Raw genomic sequence first — 18,553 nt, 5'->3', positions numbered from 1 at the left:
CCAAGGTTCTTGGCTGTCTGGGAGGAGGTCACAGTAGAGTTCTCTACTGTGATGGAGAAGTCTTGGAGAGGGCAGGCTTTCCTGGGAGGAAGAGCAGCTCAGTCTTGTCAAGGTTGAGCTTGAGGTGGTGGACTGACATCCAAGCAGAAATGTCTGCAAGACACGCAGAGACACATGTTGCCACCTGTGAATCAGAAGGGGGGAAAGAGAAAAAGAGTTGAGTGTCATCTGCGTAGCTGTGGTAGGAGAAACCATGTGAGGAAATTACTGAGCCAAGAGATTTGGTATAGAGGGAGAACAGTAAAGGCCCAAGGACAGAGCCCTGGGGGACCCCAGTGGTGAGGGGTCGTGGAGAGGACAGCGATCCTCTCCACGTCACCTGTTAAGAGCGATCGGTCAGGTAGGATGCAAACCAGGAGAGTGCAGAGCCAGAGATGCCCAGCTCTGAGAGGGTGGAGAGAAGGATCGGGTGGTTTACTGTGTTGAATGCAGCCGACAGGTCCAGAAGAATGAGAACAGAGGAGAGAGAGGAAGCTCGAGCAGAGTGGAGGGTCTCTGTGACAACAAGGAGAGCAGTCTCAGTAGAGTGCCCAGCCTTAAAGCCGGATTGGTGATGGTCAAGGAGGTTTTTCTGAAGGAGGTAGTGAGACAGTTGGTTAGAGACAGCACGTTCAAGGGTTTTAGATAAGAAGGAGAGAAGGGATACCGGTCTGTAGTTATGGACAGCAGACGGGTCAAGAGTTGGTTTCTTGAGAAGAGGCTTGATTCTGGCTGTCTTAAAGGCAGCTGGGACAGATCCTATGGATAGAGAGGAATTGTTTATGGTGGTAAGGAATGGAAGGAGGTCTTTGGAGGTGGATTGGAGAAAGGGGGAGGGGATAGGATTGAGGGGGCAGATGGTTGCCTGCTTGGATGTGACTAGTTTTAGAATATCATCAGGGGAGAGGGGGAAAAAGCTGATAAATCAGAGACTGAGTGTAGCGCAGTGGGTTTGGGAGGAGAGGTAGCAGTGTTGGTGAGAGGTAGAGAGAAAGAGCTGCTGTCATTAGCCTTCTTTTCAAAGTAGGTGACAAAGTCATTGGCAGACAGGGAGGAGGGAGGAGGGAGGAGGGAGGAGGGAGGAGGGAGGAGGGGGAGGAGGGGGTTGAGGAGTGAGGAAAAGGTAGAGAACAGTTGAGAACAGTCAGAGGCAGAGGATGAATTTTGGAATGGTAGTAAGAAGCTTTAGCAGCTGATGCAGATGAGGTGTAGTTGATGAGGAGAGAGAGATAAGGGTCTAGGTCATCAAGGAGGCCAGTTTTTCTCCATTTCCTTTCAGCTGCCTAGAGCCCTATTCTACAAGCTAGCAGGGTTTCAGACAGCCAGGGGGCGCATGGAGAGGATTGTGCCGGCCTTGAGGTCTGTGGACAGAGAGAGTCGAAGGATAAGGAAAGAGTGGACAGGAGGGTGGAGGAGGCTGCATCAGTGGATAGAAGGGAGAAGGATTCAACAGAGGGTAGGGAGGGTAAGACAGAGGAAGAGAGAGCGGTGAGGGAGAGGGTACGCAGGTTGCGACGAGAGGATACAGTGTGGGTAGAGACTAACTGGGAGGGGGAGGATTTGAGAGGAAGGGAGAAGGATACAAAATGATCATCAGAAACTGGAAGAGGAGTAACAGTAAGGTTGGAGGTTTGGGAGGATCTGGTGAAGACAAGGTCGAGCTGATTGGTCAATTACTCCAGACGAGTGAAGCTTCTCTGACTGGATGTTGAAGTCACCCAGTAGTGAGAGCAGTGTACCATCCTCAGGGAAGAAGCTGAGAAGGACATCCATCTCATCTAAGAAGTGGCCAAGCTGACCTGGTGGACGATAGATAACAACAATGTGAAGTTTGACAGGGGAGGTGACAGAAACAGCATGGAATTTGAAGGTGGCTATGGACAGGTGTGACAGGGGAAGGACATTATGTGACCACTTAGGTGAGATGAGGAGTCCTGTGCCTCCCCCTCGACCAGAGAGTCCAGGGAAATGAGAAAAGGAGTAGGCATCAGAGAGGGCTGCCGGAGTAGCTGTTATCTGGTGTAATCCATGTCTCTGTGAGGTCAAGAAAGTGGAGAGACATGAAGCAGGCGTAGACTGAGATAGCCTCTGCTTTCCGGACCGCTGACTGGCTGTTCCAACGTCCTCCCGCAACAGTGAGGTCATGGTCAGTTGAGCATGGCGGGTAGATTAGATTGGAATGGTTGTGAGGGGAGGTGTAGCGTCGATGTGTCCTCCTGAGGGGTGAAATAACAGGAATGGGGAGGAAGCATATTGTGATATTTGCTGGTATAGAGATAGAGGGTTTGTGGGCAATACAAGATGTAGGTAGCACTCAATACACTCAGAGTAGTGAAAAATAAACTAATAGAAGAAAATTACTTAGTAATTTGGCCTTCCTCTCAGGCCTTCCTCGATGGACTCCACAGATTGACTCCTTCGTCTCTGTCAGACGTCTTTGTGTCAGGAGGTTGTCGCAGAGGCTGTCGCTCTTGGACCGTGAGGATAGAAATGCAGATTCTGTATGCTGATGACTTAGCAGGGTTAATATATAATAATATATGCCATTTAGCTGACGCTTTTATCCAAAGCGACTTACATTGCAGTGAGTGCATACATTTCAGTATATATGGTCCCAGCAGGAATCAAACCCACAACCTAAGCATTGTTAGCGCCATGCTCTACTAACTGAGCCACAGAGGACCACACTGAGCCACAGAGGACCAGCCTCTTTCTCTCTGAAGCCCCTCCCACCTAACGATCAGTTAACGACCAGACAGGCTTCTTGGGGTTGGTAGGTTGTCACCTAGGTGCAGAGTTGGAGTTCAGTAGGACAGCCGCAGGGAAGAAGCTTCCTCTGAACCTGTTGGTTCGGGTGCAGAGAGACCTGTAGTGCCTCCCGGAGGGGAGTGGGGTGAACAGTCTATGGTTGGGGTGAGAGATGTCCTTGACGATGCTGCGTGCCTTACGCAAGCATCGTTTGCCCTGGACAGCCTCAATGGAGGGGAGTGAGGAACCGGTGATGCGTTGGGCAGTTTTCACCACCCTCTGCAGTGCTTTCCGGTCAGAGGCAGAGCAGTTGCCATACCATACTGTGACACAGTTGGTGAGGATGCTCTCGATGGTGCAGCGGTAGAAGTTCACCAGGATCTGAGGAGACAGATGGACCTTCTTTAGTCTCCTCAGGAAGAAGAGACGCTGGTGAGCCTTCTTAATCAGGGTAGAGGTGTTGAGGGTCCAGGAAAGATCCTCAGAGATGTGGACACCCAGAAACTTGAAGCTGGTGACGCGCTCCACCTCAGTCCCGTTGATGAGGATGGGGGTGTGTGTGCGAGCTCTTTGGTCTTCCTGGTGTTGAGAGCCAGGTTGTTGTCGGTGCACCACACTGTCAGGTGCTGGACCTCCTCCCTGTAGGCCGACTCATCGTTGTTGCTGATGAGACCAATCACCGTTGTGTCGTCTGCAAACTTAACAATGGTGTTTGAGCCATGTAAAGGTGTGCAGTCGTAGGTGAAGAGGGAGTAAAGGAGGGGGCTCAGCACACAGCCTTGTGGAACGCCGGTGTTCAGAGTGAGGGTTGAGGAGGTGTGGTTGTGTAGCCTAACAGACACACACACACACACACACACACACACACACACACACACACACACACACAGACAGACAGGCACGCAAGCAGACAGGCAGGCAGGCAGACAAACAGACAGACAGACAGACAGGCAGACAGGCAGACAGACAGACAGGCAGACAGACAGACAGACAGACAGACAGACAGACAGGCAGACAGGCAGGCAGACAGACAGACAGACAGACAGGCTGAGAGAGGCTGAGAGAGAGGCTGAGAAGCTGAGAGAGGCTGGGAGAGGCTGAGAGAGGTTGAGAGTGGCTGAGAGGCTGAGAGAGGCTGAGAGAGGCTGAGAGGCTGAGAGGCTGAGAGAGGCTGGGAGAGGCTGAGAGGCTGAGAGAGGTTGAGAGAAGCTAAGAGGTTGAGAGAGGCTGAGAGAGGCTGAGAGGCTGAGAGAGGCTGAGAGGCTGAGAGGCTGACAGAGGCTGAGATGCTGAGAGGCAGAGAGGCTGAGAGGCTGAGAGAGGCTGGGAGAGGCTGAGAGGCTGAGAGAGGTTGAGAGAAGCTAAGAGGTTGAGAGAGGCTGAGAGAGGCTGAGAGGCTGAGAGAGGCTGAGAGGCTGAGAGGCTGAGAGAGGCTGGGAGAGGCTGAGAGGCTGAGAGAGGTTGAGAGAAGCTAAGAGGTTGAGAGAGGCTGAGAGGCTGAGAGGCTGAGAGAGGCTGAGAGGCTGAGAGGCTGAGAGAGGCTGAGAGGCTGAGAGAGGCTGAGAGAGGCTGAGGTCTCTGGCAGAGATGAGGTTTCATCCCAGTCAGCCTCTGATCCTCTGATGACTCTGATGAGGACATTGCAGGTCCAGCAGCTTATCTGAACCTGACTGGTTATCATGGCGAATTGTCCTCGAGAACTGAGGCTTGATGGCAAGTTGTCATGGAGACCCAAGGCTGTAGCTATGGCGGGTTGTCATGGAGACCCAAGGCTGTAGCTATAGCGGGTTGTCATGGAGACCCAAGGCTGTAGCTATGGCGGGCTGTCATGGAGACCCAAGGCTGTAGCTATGGCGGGCTGTCATGGAGACCCAAGGCTGTAGCTATGATGGGTTGAAAACAACCAAGGAGAGGAGGAAGAACTATTACCTCCCCAGAACGATGGCCCCTCCCACCACCGCATCAGCCAATGAGATGGCCCCTCCCACCACCGCATCAGCCAATGAGATGACCCCTCCCACCACCGCATCAGCCAATGAGATGGCCCCTCCCACCACCACATCAGCCAATGAGATGACCCCTCCCACCACCGCATCAGCCAATGAGATGGCCCCTCCCACCACCACATCAGCCAATGAGATGGCCCCTCCCACCACCGCATCAGCCAATGAGATGCCTCCCCTCACACCACTGCGATGCTACGCCTGCATCAGCTAATCAGCAGCCTGGAGAGGAAGTGTGTTCACGTGTTTCCGTTCAGGATCCTGTTTCTCTGCAGTAGAACACTGAGCTTTGAGCCTGCACAGGTCAAAGGTTAACTAGTCAGTTTAAAGTCCGTTTAGAGTTCTAATAGAAGGTGTAACTAGTCTGAGAGAGAAGGGTTCTAAAGGGTTCTAAAAGGTTCTAAAGGGTTCTTCATTTATCCCTGTAGGGGAACCCTTTGAAGAAATCATCTGGGTTCCATTTAGAACTTTCTGTGAAAAGGGTTCTACATGGAACCCAAAAGGGTTCTTCAAAGGGTTCCCCTACAGGGACAAATGAAGAACCGTTTAGAACCTTTTAGAACCCTTTAGAACCCTTCTCTCTCAGAGTGTGTTGTTGTAGAAGGTTTAAGCAGGTTCAGACCAGACAGGAAGTGTGTGTTCCTGGTGACTGAACCTCTGCTGTACGCTGACAACATGTCTGATCTCCTCCTCCTCCTCTCTCTCTCTCTCTCTCTCTCTCTCTCTCTCTCTCTCTGTCTCTCTCTCCTCCCACACAGGAGGAAACAGCAACAGAAATACACAGAGCTGTTGAGAAACATTCACAGTGACAGTCACCTCAAGGTGATGTTCTCTGTCTCTACAGAGGGGAGGGGGAGAGAGGGGGGAGGGAGAGAGAGAGAGAGATGGAGAGAGAGAGAGATGGAGAGAGAGAGAGGGAGAGGGGGAGGGAGAGAGATGGAGAGAGAGAGAGAGAGGGAGAGAGGTAGAGGGAGAGGGAGAGAGGTAGAGGGAGAGAGAGAGAGAGAGAGAGAGAGAGAGAGGGAGAGAGAGAGGGAGGGAGGGAGGGAGAGAGATGGAGAGAGAGAGAGAGAGGGAGAGAGGTAGAGGGAGAGGGAGAGAGGTAGAGGGAGAGAGAGAGAGAGAGAGAGAGAGAGAGAGAGGGAGAGGGAGAGAGGTAGAGGGAGAGAGAGAGAGAGAGAGAGGTAGAGGGAGAGGGAGAGAGAGAGAGAGAGAGGGAGAGAGGGAGGGAGGGAGGGAGGGAGTTATCTTTGGGGTTTTAGTTGAGTAGGAGAATGTTCAGCTCACCTCTGACATGTTCACATCTCAGAATAGATCACATGATGAAGTGATGATGATGATGATGAAGATGAAGATAATGGTGGAGGTTGGCTGTTTGACCCCTAATCATTTCTAGGGATGTGTGTGTGTGTGTGTGTGTGTGTGTGTGTGTGTGTGTGTGTGTGTGTGTGTGTGTGTGTGTGAAGTGATGTTATTAAGATTCCTGCCATGCTCCGTAAACAGGTGAAACCTTGAGAGGAGGAACCCTGTTCACCACAGAGAAACACTCTATTCTACAGGGATATGCAACACACACACACACACACACACACACACACACACACACACACACTAAGACTATTCTACAGGGAAATGCAACGCCAAATAGTTTTCTAGTGGCTGACTTGGCAACAGCTGAAGTCCCCCTAGCCCCAGGTAATGAGGTTGGGGATGAGGTTGGGTGGCTGCGCTGTGTGTGTGTGTGTGTGTGTGTGTGTGTGTGTGTGTGTGTGGTTGGGTGAGTGCGCTGCGTCAAAAGTACTGCCAAGTGAGCTGGCATGTCCTCCCCCCTCCCCTCCCCTCCCCTCCCCTCCCCCCTGTAATAATGACACAGTTCCTGCTGTGAGAATATGTGACACAGTGAAACATCGCTCTTCTGGATGACATCTCACACACTGCAGGGGAGGCTGGCGGAGGTAGAAATCGGAGGATGGAACGTAATGAGGAAAGGTATCAAACAGGCCTGGTCGTTCCTCATTCCATCCAGTACAATCAGCCCATCCTCCCATGTCTACCTCCGCCAGCCTCCCTTGACACACAGGGATAACACATCTGTATCTCATGGAGACGTGAAGCACGGCCTCCGGCCTCGTCTGAGAGGAGGCTGGCGTCAGAGCCGCTCCAGAGAGGGTTCATTAACCTGCATCCATCCAGATTAAAATAAAACCTCATTTACTAGAGAGAGAGAGAGAGAGAGAGAGAGAGAGAGACAGAGAGAGAGAGAGAGAGGGATGGAGGGAGGTCAGTCAGTCTGGTGCTGCTCTACCACAGAGAGACAGTGCCATCTAGTGGAAAGACTCTGCAGCACTGGGTTCTGAACAGCATCTACGTTCTGAGTGGCGTTTCACTGCCCTGTAGCTAAATCTGCTTTGTGTTCAGGCAGGAAGAAGAACCTCCGATCCCCACCAGAGTCCGGTCCAAGGGGCCTGACGCTTCCAGCAAGCTGCCTCTAGGTACTCACACACACACAGACACACACACACACACAGACACACACACAGAAATAAACAGATGCACACACACGGATGCACACACACAGACACACATACAAATACACACACATATGTGTCTCTCCCTCCAGTGCTGTCTGAAGCTGCTGAAACAGGAGGGGATCAGTGGTCCGTGGTGGGCCTGTGGGGGTCCTCACAGTCTGCCCATGGGGAATCTGGAGGAGAACCACCATGAGAACCATGCCATCATGTCCACCTCACGTCTGGATCCTCTCCTTCATACACAACCTGCTGGAGCATCCTCTGCCCTGCTCGACCACAAGGCACACACACACACACACACACACACTCAGAGATAGACACAGGGACACACACAGGAACACACACTCACTCAGAGACAGACACAGAAACACACACACACACACTCAGAGACAGACACAGGGACACACACAGACAGACAGACAGAGAGACACAAACACACACAGGGTCTTAAAACAATACAGGACTTGGCTCAGTTCTGTAGTGAGGTTTGGGTACATTCCTGAACTCATGTAGGAGACAGAGATTGGCTGCAGAACCATGCTGAACTGAACTGTTGATAGGCTGTCTGTGTCCTGACCCCTCTCCCTGACCTGTTCTCGTCCAATCAGGAGTCGGTGGAGCTGCCTATGACACACCCACAGAACTACGAGGAGATGGCCATCAAACCTCCTAAAGGAGTCATCCTCTACGGCACAGGTGTGTGTGTGTGTGTGTGTGTGTGTGTGTGTGTGTGTGTGGTGTGTGGGTGTGGGGTCATGTGTTAGAGTGAAATGGAGGATTCAGAGGAACAGCAGCTGTTGTCTTCAGGACACCAAATAAAACAACAGGCCAGTTTCAGAAAACAAAACTTTTATTACAAAAAAATATTTAATACAAATAATCACAGCAATTAATGTTTTTTATCAGTTCAGTCCATTAAAACATGGCCATTTATTCTGTTTGAAAAATAAAAATCCATTATTTTGTAAAGAAGCAAAAATGGACATTCTATTGGTCAGATTGAGCTCTTCCTCCTCCTCCTCCCCCCCTCCTCCTCCTCCTCCCCCTCCTCCTCCCCCTCCTCCTCTCCTCAGTCCTCCAGTAGAATCTCAACCTCCTGCAGTGGTGTTCTCACCCTCAGTTCCTTCTCTGTCATCAGATCCAGGATCTCCTGAACACGATCAGGAAACAGCTGCACCGCATCCATGTACAGACCCTACACACACACACACACACACACACACACACACACACACGCACACACACACACACACACACACACACACACACACACCCCGTCAGTAGAGGGTTCATCTGTCCCTGTGTCTGGGGGCTGAGGAGCAGCAGCTCTCACCTTGGCCCAGGGCACATCCTGAAGAGCCTTGTAGAAGATCCCTCTGGCCTTCTCTACCTTCCCCTCCAACACCTCCACACACACACACACACCACACACCCACACACACACACACACACACACACACACACACACACCACACACACCACACACCCACACAAACGTTAGGGCTTCAGCATGGTCAAGATTACATCAGAGAATACAATAGTGTGTGTGTGTGTACACCAGGTGTGTGTGTGTGTGTGTGTTACCAGGAAGTTCATGTACATCCTCCACAGCAGCGGACAGTGAGTCCCGTGCTCGGTTGCTATGGCGCTCTCGAACAGCGAGCGGATGCGGTTGCTAAGGCCGTTCTCTGGCAGGGTGGGCAGGGTGTCGCCATGGGAACCAGACCTGCAGGGACACATGCAGCTGTAACTAAGTAAGCAGGTTATTATGGTCTGGTCAGACAGAGGCTTCATTAAGGTTCTCTGTTTCCAGCCTCTGATGTGACGCAACAATTATCTGCACAGTTCATTAAATGAGTTATGAGTCAGATTATTAATATTAAGACATACTTTGTTATTAACAATAAACAAATGTCCCTGCCAGCCTTAGTATTGTAACTGCCATCCTATAAGGCCCTACAGCAGCACCTCCCAGGCTAAACCAGGCTAACCCAGGCTAAACCAGGCTAACCCAGGCTAAACCAGGCTAAACCAGGCTAACCCAGGCTAACCAAGGCTAACCCAGGCTAACCAAGGCTAAACCCAGGCTAAACCAGGCTAACCCAGGCTAAACCCAGGCTAAGATTCAAGATTCAAGATTCAAAGTGTTTATTATCAACTGCCAAACCCAGGCTAAACCAGGCTAACCCAGGCTAAACCAGGCTAAACCAGGCTAAACCAGGCTAATCCAGGCTAAACCCAGGCTAAACCAGGCTAACCCAGGCTAAACCAGGCTAACCAAGGCTAAATCAAGCTAACCAAGGCTAACCCAGGCTAACCCAGGCTAAACCAGGCTAACCAAGGCTAAATCAAGGCTAAATCAAGCACATCTAAACAACAAGTATTGCTGTTCAGTGGTGTTATTAAAACTATATCCCCCATGATCCTCTCTGCCCTGACCTCTGCGCGGCGTCGACCAGTTGCTTCCTCTGTAGCTCCGCCCTGATGGCAAAGAGGCGTGGCACCAGGCTGGCGCTGCCCCTGGCGACGGCGTGGTAGAAGCGGCGGGCGCGCCCGGCACTGTGGTAGCGCTGCTCCAGGTCCAGGTAGAGGCGCCACAGGGGGGCGCTGTGGGGGAACAGGGCCAGCGCGGAGGTCAGGCTCCTCCGCAGGGCGCCCAGGGGGAACACGCTGGCGCTGGTGTGGAAGCGCAGCAGCGCCGCCTGCTGGACCCACAGGGCCTCGCACTCCCCGCCGCCGTTAGCCTGGCTAGCTGTCTGTGTAGCAGTGTTAGCGTTAGCGGTCCCGTGGGTGAGCGTCTCCAGGACGTGGCGGTAGACCTCTTGGGCCGCCTCCACGCCCATAGTGAGGTACTGAAACAGGCCGTAGCAGCCCACCAGCCCCCTCACCCGCCCGCCCGCCACCTCAGACCCCCCCGCTGACGTCACCAGCGCCTGCTCGTACGCCCTCCTGGCCCTGAGGACCGCCACAGGGGTGTACGACCTCACTTCCTGCCCCTCCCCCCCCTTCCCGTCCGCTAGCTTCGTGAGGATAAACACCGCAGCGGACGAGACTGAAGCCCCTCCGCCTCCGGTGGCCACGCCCCCCCGCCACGCCTCCTCCACCTCCAGCTGAGCGTACAGCAGGCAGAGCTCACAGAGGGCGGGGTCAGACAGCCCCCCGGCAATGCCCATGCCCATCCCCAGCGCCGTGTCGAACACCTTGCGGGCGTCGTCCAGGTTACCCAGCAGCCACTGCAGGTGGCCGTACTGCTGCCAGAGGGTCATGTGACCGCGGGTCTCGGCCTCCTTCAGCAGACGCTTGGCCAGACGCTTACTCCTCCTCCCCTGGGAACGCACCCGCCTCTGGTTACCGCTCAGAACACACCTCAGCACCTACACACACACACACACACACACACACACACACACACACACACACACACACACACACACACACACACACACACACACACACACACACACACACACACACACACACACACACACACACACGAGGGAGGAGAGAAATCATCTTCCTGTATTATCAGGGTTCTACGTCAACTCTGACTAGAGAATGTTCTGGAACCAACTGACTGGTACTAACACAGTACTAACATGGTACTAACACAGTACTAACATGGTACTAACACAGTACTAACATGGTACTAACACAGTACTAACATGGTACTAAAACATGTTAGTACCATGTTCTAGTACTGTTTTAGTACCATGTTCTAGTACAGCATTAATACAAACACGGTACTAACTTTGTACTAATGCTGTACTAACACTGTGTTAATACAGTAGTCCAGTGTTAGTACAATAGTAGTATAGTGTTAGTACAGTAGTCCAGTGTTAGTACAGTAGTAGTATAGTGTTAGTACAGTAGTAGTATAGTGTTAGTACAGTAGTCCAGTGTTAGTACAGTGTTAGTACAGTAGTACAGTGCTGCCTACCTTGGCCGTCTCGTACTGCAGCCAGACCAGTGATAGGACGGCTCTGTCCTGGGGGGGGAGAGGGGGGAGGAGCATCTGGAAGGTGTGGTCTAGAAACTCCTCCCCCAGCTTACATAGCCCCGCCCTCTTCCTGTGGCCGTGCAGCGTGGTCATGTGACCCACAGGGGTGACGGCGGGGGCGGGGAGGTGGTAGGAGGTCAGAGGTCGGCGGGGGTCAGCGTGGCCCTCCAGCAGGGACAGGTCCTCCAGCAGCAGTGACCAGCAGGGGGCGCTGTAGGCCACACAGTCAGCTGGCAGACCCAGGAAGTGGAGGAAACCCAGAACCAGACGCAGACGCAGGTCTGGGCGGGTCAGACGGACCAGGGACGGACCGATGTCATCAAACAGGACCTACACACACACACACACACACACACACACACACACAGACACAGACACAGACACACACACACACACAGTAAAGACACACACACACACACACACAGTACAGACACACACACACGCACCCGCCCACACCCACGCACGCACAGACACACACACACGTCATCAAACAGGACCTACACACACTTTCAGTGAAGTTTGATGTCAGTTTGGTTTCAGGAGGACAGCAGATTTCTCCACCAATCACCTGTCTGTCTGGGTCCTCACAGTCCTCCTCTGATTGGCCCTTGGCTTTGTCCGGCCTCCACGGCAGCCAATGGCAGGCCTCGCGAGACGTCTCCACGTCCAACCAGATCCTCCACTTAGGCCAGGTCTTATCCTTCACCTCCGCCTCCTCCTCTTCCTCATTATCATCATCATCTAGCACAAACAAACAAACACACACACACACACACACACACACACACACACACACACACACACACACACACACACACACACACACACACACACACACGGTATAGATGGTGTTATAGATGGTATAAGGTGTATAGATGGTGGTATAGATGGTATAAGGTGTATAGATGGTGGTATAGATGGTGGTATAGATGGTGGTACAGATGGTGTTATAGATGGTGGTATAGATGGTGGTATAGATTAGATTAGATTAGATTAGATTAGATTCAACTTTATTGTCATTGTGCAGAGTACAAGTACAGAGACAACGAAATGCAGTAACTTAAGATAAACAAGCAAATAACTACTAGTTCGCAAACTCTGGAGAGACACTGAGCGTCGCGATGCATGCGCGCCGCCATCTTGGTCTACAGATGGTGGTACAGATGGTGGTATAGATGGTATAAGGTGTATAGATGGTGGTATAGATGGTATAAGGTGTATAGATGGTGGTACAGATGGTGGTATAGATGGTGGTATAGATGGTGGTACAGATGGTGGTATAGATGGTGGTATAGATGGTGGTACAGATGGTGTTATGTATGTATTATGGTACCTGTCTGGTTGGGGAGCAGCCACCCCCCCCTCTCCTGCTGCTGCATCCAGGCCCTCCAGCCCCGGGCCCCCCTCTCCCCCACACGGGGCTCACCGCTGTCCCAGAACGGCTCAAAGAACTCCACCTGGGGGGGAGGGGGGGGGGCAGGAGGAAAGGGGGGGAGGGAGGAAGGAGGGAGGGAGGGAGGGAGGAAGGGGGGGTTATTTATTAAACAACTGTTCAGCTTCTGTGTCACCTGTGTTCCTGTCAGAGAGAAATGATGTGTGTGTGTGTGTGTGTGTGTGTACCTGCTGTCTGGTGGTCAGGTGTGTGACAGAGTCAGGTTTGTAGAAAGTGAAGTCCAGCAGAGCCTGGAACAAACACACAGCCTTCTCTGAATGACCGCTCTGACGCAGGGAATGGACCTGCTGCAGGAAGATCTCTGGAGGGGGGGGGGGGGGGAGGGGGAGTAATAGCAGTTAATCTTGATAGAATTAAATATTAATCAGACCAATCAAATCCTCCCATCCCCAGGTCACATGGTGTTCATAAGCCTATATTGCTTTTCATAGACGTCTTAATTATTCATCTGAATAATCATCAAGTCATAATTAATGTTCTCCCTTTAAGGTTCTCATTATGCCCTCCACAGCCAGACAGTAACTATCACGCACACACTCGCACACGCGCACACACACACCCACACACACACACACACACACACACACCTGCTATGGTACTGTTACACCAGTAGAGGGCAGCACTGACATGCAGCTCATTCTTTATCAACATCAAATTCTAACTATTTCCTGTCCTTCAGCTTGTTGTTGATTTGAATCCTTGACAGATTCCATCTTTAATTCACTTCACTGTCTTTGCTTTGAGAGCAGAACCTTCTAGATCCTCTGTAGTGTGTAGTAATGTAGTGTAGTAATGTAGTGTAGTAATGTAGTGTAGTGTAGTAGTGTAGTAGTGTAGTAATGTAGTGTAGTGTAGTAGTGTAGTAGTGTAGTGTCGTGTAGTAGTGTAGTAATGTAGTGTAGTAGTGTAGTGTAGTAGTGTAGTGTAGTAGTGTAATAGTGTAGTGTCGTGTAGTAGTGTAGTGTAGTAGTGTAGTGTAGTAGTGTAGTGTAGTAGTGTAGTAATGTAGTAGTGTAGTAATGTAGTGTAGTGTAGTGTAGTAGTGTAGTAGTGTAGTGTAGTAGTGTAGTGTAGTGTAGTAATGTAGTGTAGTAGTGTAGTGTAGTAGTGTAGTAGTGTAGTGTAGTAATGTAGTGTAGTGTAGTGTAGTAGTGTAGTGTAGTAGTGTAGTGTAGTGTAGTGTAGTAGTGTAGTGTAGTGTAGTAGTGTAGTGTAGTGTAGTAGTGTAGTGTAGTAGTGTAGTGTAGTGTAGTGTAGTAGTGTAGTAGTGTAGTGTAGTGTAGTAGTGTAGTGTAGTAGTGTAGTGTAGTGTAGTAGTGTAGTGTAGTGTAGTGTAGTAGTGTAGTGTAGTGTAGTAGTGTAGTGTAGTAGTGTAGTGTAGTAGTGTAGTAGTGTAGTAGTGTAGTAGTGTAGTGTAGTAGTGTAGTAGTGTAGTGTAGTGTAGTGTAGTGTAGTGTAGTAGTGTAGTGTAGTAGTGTAGTGTAGTGTAGTAGTGTAGTGTAGTAGTGTAGTAGTGTAGTGGTGTAGTGTAGTAGTGTAGTAGTGTAGTTTAGTAGTGTAGTGTAGTAGTGTAGTGTAGTAGTGTAGTAGTGTAGTGTAGTGTAGTGTAGTGTAGTGTAGTAGTGTAGTGTAGTAGTGTAGTGTAGTAGTGTAGTAGTGTAGTGTAGTGTAGTAGTGTAGTGTAGTGTAGTGTAGTAGTGTAGTAGTGTAGTGTAGTGTAGTGTAGTAGTGTAGTGTAGTGTAGTAGTGTAGTGTAGTGTAGTGTAGTAGTGTAGTGTAGCAGTGTAGTGTAGTGTAGTAGTGTAGTGTAGTTTAGTAGTGTAGTGTAGTAGTGTAGTGTAGTAGTGTAGTGTAGTGTAGTGTAGTGTAGTAGTGTAGTGTAGCAGTGTAGTGTAGTGTAGTAGTGTAGTGTAGTTTAGTAGTGTAGTGTAGTAGTGTAGTGTAGTTTAGTAGTGTAGTGTAGTAGTGTAGTAGTGTAGTGTAGTGTAGTGTAGTAGTGTAGTGTAGTGTAGTAGTAGTGTAGTGTAGTGTAGTAGTGTAGTGTAGTGTAGTAGTGTAGTGTAGTAGTGTAGTGTAGTGTAGTAGTGTAGTGTAGTAGTGTAGTGTAGTAGTGTAGTGTAGTGTAGTAGTGTAGTGTAGTAGTGTAGTAGTGTAGTGTAGTGTAGTAGTGTAGTGTAGTAGTGTAGTGTAGTGTAGTAGTGTAGTGTAGTAGTGTAGTGTAGTAGTGTATTAGTGTAGTAGTGTAGTGTAGTAGTGTAGTGTAGTGTAGTAGTGTAGTGTAGTGTAGTAGTGTATTAGTGTAGTAGTGTAGTAGTGTAGTGTAGTAGTGTTGTAGTGTAGTGTAGTGTAGTTTAGTAGTGTAGTGTAGTAGTGTAGTGTAGTGTAGTAGTGTAGTGTAGTAGTGTAGTGTAGTAGTGTAGTGTAGTGTAGTGTAGTAGTGTAGTGTAGTAGTGTAGTGTAGTGTAGTAGTGTATTAGTGTAGTAGTGTAGTAGTGTAGTGTAGTGTAGTGTAGTAGTGTAGTAGTGTAGTGTAGTGTAGTAGTGTAGTGTAGTAGTGTAGTGTAGTAGTGTAGTGTAGTAGTGTAGTGTTGTAGTGTAGTGTAGTAGTGTAGTGTAGTGTAGTAGTGTAGTGTAGTGTAGTGTAGTAGTGTTGTAGTGTAGTGTAGTGTAGTGTAGTAGTGTAGTGTAGTAGTGTAGTGTAGTGTAGTGTAGTAGTGTAGTGTAGTGTAGTGTAGTAGTGTAGTAGTGTAGTTTAGTAGTGTAGTGTAGTGTAGTAGTGTAGTGTAGTGTAGTAGTGTAGTGTAGTGTAGTGTAGTGTAGTGTAGTGTAGTAGTGTAGTGTAGTGTAGTAGTGTAGTGTAGTAGTGTAGTGTAGTGTAGTAGTGTAGTGTAGTAGTGTAGTGTAGTAGTGTAGTGTAGTGTAGTAGTGTAGTGTAGTAGTGTAGTAGTGTAGTGTAGTGTAGTAGTGTAGTGTAGTAGTGTAGTGTAGTGTAGTAGTGTAGTGTAGTAGTGTAGTGTAGTAGTGTATTAGTGTAGTAGTGTAGTGTAGTAGTGTAGTGTAGTGTAGTAGTGTAGTGTAGTGTAGTAGTGTATTAGTGTAGTAGTGTAGTAGTGTAGTGTAGTAGTGTTGTAGTGTAGTGTAGTGTAGTTTAGTAGTGTAGTGTAGTAGTGTAGTGTAGTGTAGTAGTGTAGTGTAGTAGTGTAGTGTAGTAGTGTAGTGTAGTGTAGTGTAGTAGTGTAGTGTAGTAGTGTAGTGTAGTGTAGTAGTGTATTAGTGTAGTAGTGTAGTAGTGTAGTGTAGTGTAGTGTAGTAGTGTAGTAGTGTAGTGTAGTGTAGTAGTGTAGTGTAGTAGTGTAGTGTAGTAGTGTAGTGTAGTAGTGTAGTGTTGTAGTGTAGTGTAGTAGTGTAGTGTAGTGTAGTAGTGTAGTGTAGTGTAGTGTAGTAGTGTTGTAGTGTAGTGTAGTGTAGTGTAGTAGTGTAGTGTAGTAGTGTAGTGTAGTGTAGTGTAGTAGTGTAGTGTAGTGTAGTGTAGTAGTGTAGTAGTGTAGTTTAGTAGTGTAGTGTAGTGTAGTAGTGTAGTGTAGTGTAGTAGTGTAGTGTAGTGTAGTGTAGTGTAGTGTAGTGTAGTAGTGTAGTGTAGTAGTGTAGTAGTGTAGTGTAGTGTAGTAGTGTAGTAGTGTAGTGTAGTAGTGTAGTGTAGTAGTGTAGTAGTGTAGTGTAGTAGTGTAGTGAAGTGTAGTAGTGTAGTGTAGTGTAGTGTAGTAGTGTAGTGTAGTAGTGTAGTGTAGTGTAGTAGTGTAGTAGTGTAGTGTAGTAGTGTAGTGTAGTAGTGTAGTGTAGTGTAGTAGTGTAGTAGTGTAGTGTAGTAGTGTAGTGTAGTAGTGTAGTGTAGTGTAGTAGTGTAGTAGTGTAGTGTAGTAGTGTAGTGTAGTAGTGTAGTAGTGTAGTGTAGTGTAGTGTAGTGTAGTAGTGTAGTTTAGTAGTGTAGTGTAGTGGTGTAGTGTAGTAGTGTAGTGTAGTGTAGTGTAGTGTAGTGTAGTAGTGTAGTAGTGTAGTGTAGTGTAGTAGTGTAGTGTAGTAGTGTAGTGGTGTAGTGTAGTGGTGTAGTAGTGTAGTTTAGTAGTGTAGTGTAGTGGTGTAGTGTAGTAGTGTAGTAGTGTAGTGTAGTAGTGTAGTGGTGTAGTAGTGTAGTTTAGTAGTGTAGTGTAGTGGTGTAGTGTAGTGGTGTAGTGGTGTAGTGTAGTGTAGTAGTGTAGTGTAGTGGTGTAGTAGTGTAGTAGTGTAGTGTAGTAGTGTAGTTTAGTAGTGTAGTGTAGTAGTGTAGTAGTGTAGTGTGGTAGTTTGTAGTGTGTACTAGTGTGTGGTAGTGTGTGGTAGTGTGTAGTGGTGTATGTGTGTGTGTGTAGTGTGTAGTAGTGTGTGGTAGTGTGTGGTGTGTGGTAGTGTGTGTGTGTGTGTGTGTGTGTGTGTGTGTGTGTGTAGTGTGTAGTAGTGTGTGGTAGTGTGTGTAGTGTGTAGTAGTGTGTAGTAGTGTGTGTGTGTGTGTGTAGTAGTGTGTGTGTGTGTAGTAGTGTGTAGTAGTGTGTGGTAGTGTGTGTGTGTGTGTGTGTAGTGTGTAGTAGTGTGTGGTAGTGTGTGTGTGTAGTGTGTGGTAGTGTGTGTGTGTAGTGTGTAGTAGTGTGTTACCCAGCATCTCCTCCTCGGTGCCAGGCCGGGCCGGGTGGGACAGCATGGACCCGTCCAGCACCGCCCCCAGCGTGGTCAGACTCCTCCCATAAGCGGCGCTGACCTTTGACACGGTGAAGTTGCTGAAGTGGCTCTGGGAGAAGAGCAGGAAGTGCCTCCACAGGGGGGCGCTGTTGGGGTGCAGGAACAGCAGGCCGCGCCACTCCCTCAGCAGGGCGGGGGGCTCCCACAGCGCCCCCCCCAGGCGCAGACGTTCCAGCTGCAGCACCACGCAGCCCGGGTTGCTCTCCAGCGCCCTCTCCAGGATGGACAGCTTCCTCTCCGCCACCGCCTTCACCGACCGGCCGTCAGGCTCCGCCTCCCCCCACGCCAGGCCCGCACCCGACGCCACGTCCTGGAGGAGGGGGGAGGAGTTAAACAGCATCACATTGAGGGGAGGAGAGTAGAGAAGGGTAGGGGATGTTTCAGCGTGTTTGTGTGTGTGTGTGTGTGTGTGTGTGTCTGTGTGTGTGTGTGCTTGGTGTGTGTGTGTGTGTGCGTATGTGTGTGTGTGTGTGTGGTGTGTACGTGTGGTGTGTATATGTGTGTGTGTGGTGTGTGTGTGTGTGGGTTTGTGTTTGTGTGTGTGTGTGTGTGTGTGTGTGTGGTGTGTACGTGTGGTGTGTATATGTGTGTGTGTGGTGTGTTTGTGTGTGTGTGTGTGTGTGTGTGTGTGTGGTGTGTGTGTGTGTGTGTGTGTGTGTGTGTGTGTGTGTGTGTGTGTGTGTGTGTGTGTGTGTGTGTGTGTGTGTGTGTGTGTGTGTGTGTGTGTGTGTGTGTGTGGTTTGGTTTGGTTACCTGGTAGTGGATGAAGTCCATCCACAGTTGTGTGTCTGTGGGGTTTTCTCTCAGCCTCCTGTTGAAGTCCTCCACCCTATCAGCCTTCACCTCCACCTGGCCCCGCCCCTGCTCCACCTGGCCCCGCCCCTGCTCCACCTGACCCCGCCCCTGCTCCCCCTGGCCCCGCCCCTGCTCCCCCTGGCCCCGCCCCTGCAGCCAGAGGGCGGTGGAGGAGTCGTAGACGCCCAGAGGGTTGACCCAGGACACAGGCCCCGCC

General features: G+C 49.9%; 1 protein-coding gene across 2 annotated transcripts in view; it reads right to left on the bottom strand.

The window, feature by feature from the left end:
- Window positions 1–8,159: 8,159 nt before the first annotated feature.
- Window positions 8,160–18,553, bottom strand: part of nrde2 (NRDE-2, necessary for RNA interference, domain containing) — a 15,509-nt gene continuing 5,115 nt past the window's right edge. Inside the window, exons 5-14 of one of the 2 annotated variants that reach the window (XM_083683098.1) lie at window positions 18,295–18,553; window positions 17,458–17,851; window positions 12,939–13,072; window positions 12,652–12,775; window positions 11,887–12,059; window positions 11,259–11,648; window positions 9,761–10,695; window positions 8,906–9,047; window positions 8,655–8,726; window positions 8,160–8,516 (exon numbers count right to left, since the gene is read on the bottom strand). The exon at window positions 18,295–18,553 is cut by the window's right edge and continues 264 nt beyond it. In XM_083683098.1, the coding sequence (XP_083539224.1) occupies window positions 8,391–8,516; window positions 8,655–8,726; window positions 8,906–9,047; window positions 9,761–10,695; window positions 11,259–11,648; window positions 11,887–12,059; window positions 12,652–12,775; window positions 12,939–13,072; window positions 17,458–17,851; window positions 18,295–18,553 (2,749 nt within the window). In that variant the 3' untranslated portion in view covers window positions 8,160–8,390. Of the gene's footprint in view, window positions 8,727–8,905; window positions 9,048–9,760; window positions 10,696–11,258; window positions 11,649–11,886; window positions 12,060–12,651; window positions 12,776–12,938; window positions 13,073–17,457; window positions 17,852–18,294 lie in introns of both variants that reach the window. The other variant, XM_083683097.1, reaches the window with a different exon arrangement.

Source organism: Argentina silus (assembly GCF_951799395.1).
Source record: "Argentina silus genome assembly, chromosome: 13".
Taxonomy (NCBI): Eukaryota; Metazoa; Chordata; class Actinopteri; order Argentiniformes; family Argentinidae; genus Argentina; species Argentina silus.
Note: the sequence above shows the minus strand (reverse complement) of the source record. Positions and strands in the feature narration are given on the sequence as shown.